Source organism: Microtus ochrogaster, unplaced genomic scaffold, assembly GCF_000317375.1.
Source record: "Microtus ochrogaster isolate Prairie Vole_2 unplaced genomic scaffold, MicOch1.0 UNK10, whole genome shotgun sequence".
Lineage (NCBI taxonomy): Eukaryota > Metazoa > Chordata > Mammalia > Rodentia > Cricetidae > Microtus > Microtus ochrogaster.
Window position 1 is genome coordinate 2,818,050 of NW_004949108.1, and position 6,732 is coordinate 2,824,781.

Consider the following 6,732-nt stretch of genomic DNA (forward strand, 5'->3'; position numbering starts at 1 on the left):
GGGTTAGACGTGGCTTTGATACAATTCATTTAAAATTCACCGTTTTAGTGCTTTGGATCAGTAACAAAATCTCCACTACTGGACGCTAACAGTGTTGAAGACAAGGAGCTGGTAAAGAAAGGGACTTGAAACTGGGTGTGGTGGCAAAGTGCCATTGATCTCAGTTCGAGGACAGTGTAAAAGGGACCTGGGTAGAAAATACATAATAAAAGCTAAGGCAGTTAGAAACTCCCATTTGTTCCTGGCATCCTCCACCCATGCATTGAGAGTAAGCTCGTCCTGCCTGGTTATATCGCAGACTCTCTAGTTAGTAGGATGTGTGATTATTAAACGTTGCATTACCTGACCAGCATAGCCATTTAGTCACGTTTGCAGACAGCACCTGGTGTCTAGCACAAGCTCTGCCCGGTTTACAAGCTGTTAAACACGTCCAGATAGAGTCAGTCTTGAACAAGGGGTGTGGCGCAGTTGGTAGTGTACACACCAAGTGTGCACAAGCCCCTGGGGTCAGACTCCAGCCCTGCTTAAGCCAGGTGTGGTGTTACATACCTGTATCCCAGCACTTGGGGGGGGGGGAAGCAAGGGGACCAGAAATTCAAGGTACTCCTTGATTGTCCAGCGAGTTTAAGGCTAGCCTAGGCTACAGGAGACCCTGTTTCAAAAGAGCCCCTGATGTCGTCAGACGCTCCCGGCTGCTGACTTCTGCCATGGCCTTCCCTTGTTTCTCAACAGTATCTGCTGAAGGTCAATGAAATCAAGGTTAAAAAAGGAGTGGATTTGCTGCAGAATCTGATCAAGTACTTCCACGCCCAGTGCAAGTAAGTGGCCCTGTTTCATGGTGTCCTCGAATGCTCCCTGTGGGTGGCAGCTTCCAGTGGGTAGCTTTGTGTTGAGGGAATAAACACTTGTGTGTGTGTGTGTGTGTGTGTGTGTGTGTGTGTGTGTGTGTGTGTGTACACGAACATAGCTCAGTGGTAACTCACTCTTGGCCTGGTATGTGTAGGGGCCTAGGTTTAATTCCCAGAACTGGGGTGTCCGGGGGAGAGAAATTATTATTATCATGAGCTGGGGCTGGGGCTGCAGCCAAGTTTGCAGAGTGTTCACCTGGCACGCAGAGACTCTTGGGTTGGTAATTCCAGCACTACGTCAACCAATGTGGTGACATAATCCTGGTCCGCCTAGGAGGTAGAGGCAGAAGGAGCAGAAGTTTTAAGGCTATATAGACACTAGCCTGGGCTACATGGGATTCTGTGAATGAATGAATGAATGAATGAATGAATGAATGAATGAATAAACGACCATGGGAAAAAAGAAGCACCAGAATACAACACAGATGAACCTTAACTATGTAGAGAGAAGGAAGGCAGAGACGGAAGGTCACACTGCATGACTCTGTATTTTACAACCCAGGAGTAAAAACACTTTATAGACAGAAAGCAGCTTAAACATTCCCATAGAAGATGAAGGTGTGGGGCCTGACCGCTTATGAGTCCTTGCTCTTTCGGAGGCAACAGAACACGTTCTGATTGGTGCAGACACTGGCAGTATTCTAAAATCTACTGCACTGTACACTTCCAAAGAGCGATCTTAGGGCTTGAGGATTGTGCCTCAATGAAAAATGGAAGTAGGGAGGCAGTATTTAAAAATTGGCAACAATTGTCAAATACCTTTTTTTTTCTTTTTTTTTTTTGTAGAGGGGCCAGTTTGTTTGGTCTGACACAGGCTCTCAGATTTTGTTGATTTTGAGGAAGAGGGGACACAGCGTTGATTTGGTGTGTTTCGCTAAGCCAGTACTTGCATACATTACTGGTCTTAGGAAGTCAGTGGGAGCGAAAGAGAATATTCGTGTTCTGGACACTTGGCTTTGCTGTGGATGTTTCCAGTCCAGGCCCCTGACCACTGGTGTGAATGCACACCCATGACTTTTTCACAAGCCACGGCATCTTCCCTCACTCACCCAGTAGACTTTGATGGAGTTCTTGTTTATATAAGGCTTATACAAGGTGCTGAGATAAAAGGATGTGCTTGGAGAGATGGATCGGGGACCAGATGTTTGCGTCGGCGTTCTGAAGACTGGAGAGGTGGCTTGATGGTTAAGAGCGCCGTCTGCTCTTCCGGAGGACTTAGGTTGGATTCCCAGAACCCACGTGGCAGCTCAGAACCGCCCGTAACTCTAGTTCCAGGGGATCCGACTCCTCTTCTTACCTCCGAAGGCTTCCGCAGACACATGGTGCACATACATCCACTCATGTGCACATACATACACGTAGAGTTAAACAAATACATTATTTTAAAAGAGTAGCCCCAGACAGTGAACTGCCATAGAGTAGTCTGGGGTGACATTAGCATGGCTGAACTGATCCCCGCTGGAGGGGAAAGTGTGAAGCCCTTTGAGAAATCCCTCAGAGGTCAAGCTGCCACACCTGTCTGTCTGCTGCTCTCTGAATGGCCTGGCCTGGGGATGGTGTCACTGCACATACTTTGTCCCCTTCCCTGGAAGGTCCTCTGGCTTCCCCTGTGCTCCAGCAGACGCACCGTCTGGATGGGACCTCATCTCCTTGCCTCTGCAGCATCTTCATTCATTCCCATGTCCAGGGATGCCGTGTGGACCAGCTATGCATGTGCAGTGGGGGCTCGGGTGCTCACCCCGAGGCTGCTTAGCCGTTGATCTCAGGGTGGCTGTGGTGACTCTGTTAGCTTGTGATCAGGTGGGACATCAGCTGGGAAAGACTTGCCCAGACTCAGAGGACCTGGAATTTCTAGAATTTTCAAGATGGTTTTCTCTGATAGACTCAAAGCGAGGACCTGCTCAGCAGATCGGAGCTGCTGCTCCATCCGCATAGCCCGGTTGCCAGGCTGCGTAGGAAGTGGGTTGCTTCCTCATTGGGTTTTTATTTTTAGGGAAAAGTTATTCTCAGATTTCCTTTTTCTTCTTTATTTTGCACAAAATATCAGTTGGGTAGCAACAGGCTACTTGTGGAAAGTGAATCGCTTGACCTTTTATGGACACTAGCTCTTCTGAAATGCAAGTCTTCCCGTTTCCTCCTCGGTTGAGGGCTGATGTGTGCGAATGTGGGGGTCGTGTCCTCACATGGCTCAGTTCATCCTTGGGAGGCAAAACAAAGCCTGAGAGGAACCTGGGGTCACGTGTGTGCTCTGCACGTTGTGCAGCCCTTCACAGGGCCTCTTCAGGTGCCCTCGCCACGGCTGTCTTCCACGTGGCATCTAGACCCTTAGAATGACTTCCATGCACCTTAATTTTGCTTTTACATTTATTTTTGCTTGTTACATTTTGTAGTTTGTTTTTTTTTTTTAAGTATTTTGTTGTCACCGTTTTTTTAATTTCACCCAAAGGCAGGCACTTGTGTCCCTGGAGCATCTGAAGATTTGTCTTCTGCTGCTGGAGAGGGAGGGTGCTGTTCTGTAATAGCCAAGGGAAATAGGGCAGCCCTTGGGACAGTGACTAAAGGAGGCGGCGACTCTCTGCGGTGGTGGCTCTCTCGGAGGTGGGAGGGTGTGTTGAGTTGCCTTGCACTTTGAGAACGTACTGCTCAGAGCTGTGAGGGCCAACCACTACGCTGATGAGGCTTGGGAAGAGGAGATGTGGAGGAGTGGGTTTTTGTGCCAGGAAGGGGTGGGTGCCGTGGGCAGACCCTCAATAGATGGGGTCCCCATCCTGATGTGATGGTAGCGTGACTGTGGGGCTCTTGGCACAGTGTGTGTGGTCCAGGAGAAAAGATCGCATCTAAAGAGTTCCATTTTCAAGGCTCGAAAACTGTGGTTGAACTGGCTAGAAAATGTCCAATAGGAAGAGAACAAAGTCTGATTTGGTAACACCAGTGATAAATGCCCTTTGACTAAAGCGTGGAAAATGCTAACAGGCTTTGGGGACACGCACCTGTGAGTGTCACAGTGACTGACGGACGGAGGTCACGGAAGCAGCCCTTGAGCTCCTTCCCTTTGAAGCTGCTGTGGTGTCTGCCTGGTACCCTCTAGAAGGAGGGCACAGATGGATGGATGTTTGAGAGTCAGAGCAAGAGTGGGTGGGGGCATTATAGGTGGATTCATAGGTTTGTCAAAGATGAAAACTGCATACTTAGCCCAAGTTTGCACCTTCTGCGTGTACTCTCCAGGAAACGTGTGAGAGCCAGGCTCCCGAGCCCCTGACTACACCCTTGCTCTTTCCGTCTACCTTGGGAAGAGTTGCCAAGCTGCAGATGCCCAGGGCTGTGCACCTGTTCCCTCCCCGGGTACCGCCTTTTCCTGTACTTGCATTCCCTGCCTCCTATGTTTATCTCTTCCTCTCTCTCTTGTGACCTACCTACATTACCAGAATGCGGAGTGAGCAAGGGAGTCATTACATAAAGAACTGTAACTAAGGCACGGAGATAACACCAGTTCACAACAGGACCAGCCCACTTTCTGGTGCCCATGGCCCTTCAGTTCTTCAAGATTTCCTCGTCAATTTAGGAAGCCCAGAGAGGCAGGGGACCTGACGTGTTTGCTCTAACTGTGGCCACAAATACCCGGACAGGTCACATTGACACGGGGACATAATTAATTGCTACCCAGAAGCATGTTCTGTGTTTAGAAACATTAAACACAGGTAAATATCTCGTCACTTATGTTGAGTGACTGGCTACATTGTTTTCACGACCCTTCTGTTTTGTGGCACACTTAGGGTGAAAGAGTCTCATGGGACCATCGATGACTTTAAAAGAAAAAAAGAAAAAAAAAATCACCTAAGTAAATATAGATGTGAGACCCAGGTCACTTTCTTCCTTCCCCCCAGATTTTTAGTTATCATTTATTTTTTAATTTGTGCGTGTAGGTATGTGATGCTTGCATGCCTTTGGGTGACCTGAGGTCAGCAGACAACTTGGGGAGCCTGCTCTTTCCTTCCACAGTCTCCTCTGCTTCTGCCGCTGCCTGTGCATCTGGCCAATTCTCTTCTCTCCTCACCATAGGGGTGCTGGGATTCGGCGAGCATACACATCACCTCTGACATCTGGCTTTTGCTGAAGGTTGTCCAGGAAGGGTTGAGTTCTGGTTGCCTGGCTGTTTAAGTTACTTCTCTTGCTGAGATGGAACAGCCAATGAAAGCCTGCCGTGGAGGGGAGGTTACTCCTGCTGTGTGGAGGCGGAGTCTGCCAGAGGGAAAGGTTCAGGTAGCAGGGGATAGAGGAGCCAGTGCTGGCTTTCAGCTTGCTTTCTCTTTTTCATTCCATCCGGGACCCCAGCTCACGGGATCGTACCCCCACTTGCACGTTGGTCTTCCCTGCTTGGCTCAACCTCTCTAGAAATAAAAGCCCTTGCATCCAGACCCATGTGTGAGTCTCCTAGGTGATCTTAAATCCAGTCAGGTTGACGGTGACGACTGGCTGGCATGCTTTGGGGCTGTGCTGTAGACTAGCAACTTTGCTACCTCTCCTGAATCCTTTGTCTTAAGTGACCTCACAGCCCTGAGTCCCTCGCTTTAGGAGATCCCTTTTGCTATCTAACCTTTGAAACCCACCCTGCTTTCCGTGTAGGTGGAGCCCAGCCATTGATGTGTGTCAAAGTTGCCCGGTATTCCACTTGACTGTTTCCTAATAGAATTCTCTAGTAAGCGCTCTGGTTTGCACCTTATGGCTTTTTGGCCTCAAAGCCCTCACTGCCACTGTCCAGGAAGTCTAGTTTCTATTTACTAACTTAAAATCAAGTCCTCTTTTATGTGGGGGAAATGCTCGGCCTTATTGCCATTCCTTTCCAGTTTGTTTGCAGTTTTGTCATTTTATTCTGGTTTTGCCAGATCTTGCGTGGTTCTGTTCTTCCAGGAACCCCACCTCCTTCCTCCCATAGTCTCATGGCTAACAGCCTCCTCCCCCGTGACACACAATCTCTGCTTTTTCTTTCCCCCAGTTTTTTCCAGGATGGACTCAAAGCCGTAGAAAGCCTCAAGCCTTCCATTGAAACACTCTCCACGGATCTCCACACAGTGAGTAGCCTCCCTCTGTATGGGGTGTCACCATTCAGGGCCCATTTCTGCAAACTTGTGCATGCTGGCTGTGCTGTCCTGCAAGGACCAGCTCTGGTGTGCCGAGGGATGGTGTGAAGGCCATCCCCACGTGTGCTCGTGTGTGGAAATACCATGATCCACAACATCTAAGGGCGCCTTAGTCTTACTTTTCTCTGCTTCGTTTGCTCTTCAAAGATCAAACAGGCCCAGGATGAGGAACGACGGCAGCTGATACAGCTTCGGGATATTTTGAAATCGGCTTTGCAGGTTGAGCAGAAAGAGGTGAGGGGATTTAAGACTGGAGGATCACTGTTAACCACCCCCGCCCCCCATGCCTTAGAAGCTTTGGGCTGAGGACTGTGACGTCCATGTTGACAGGGGCTCACAGACTCCTCTGGGACCGTGTCTATTAGCCTGAAATGTCTTTTGCTTTTGAAATCTTAGTGTTATAAGGCCGTCTATTTTAGGGTACTTCCTTCTAGGAGCAGCAACCACTATGGGCCTGGAGTGGCCAGGTGTGATGCTTCTCCTGCTCTGTCACAGTTCAGTCTGTCACATTTAGACCCTAAGTCTGTCCCCAAACTTTGTGATTTCCCTGTTCTGTGTGTGTGAACTGCTCCCACTGAGAACCTGTCCCCTGTGTGAACTCTCCCCTGTGTGAACTCTCCCCAGTGTGAACTTTACCCTGTCTGAACTCTCCTCAGTGTGAACTACCCCCAGTGTGAACTCTCCCC

The 6,732-nt window shown here is 49.2% G+C and overlaps 1 protein-coding gene across 4 annotated transcripts in view; it reads left to right on the plus strand.

Annotated features, from left to right (window-relative positions):
- The window catches only part of Asap2 (ArfGAP with SH3 domain, ankyrin repeat and PH domain 2), a 151,293-nt gene that overhangs the window by 88,916 nt on the left and 55,645 nt on the right, over positions 1 to 6,732 (plus strand). For all 4 annotated transcript variants that reach the window (XM_013353523.2, XM_013353524.2, XM_013353525.2 and 1 more), the window contains exons 7-9: positions 733 to 818; positions 5,902 to 5,977; positions 6,194 to 6,280. In XM_013353523.2, the coding sequence (XP_013208977.2) occupies positions 733 to 818; positions 5,902 to 5,977; positions 6,194 to 6,280 (249 nt within the window). The remainder of the gene's footprint in view (positions 1 to 732; positions 819 to 5,901; positions 5,978 to 6,193; positions 6,281 to 6,732) is intronic.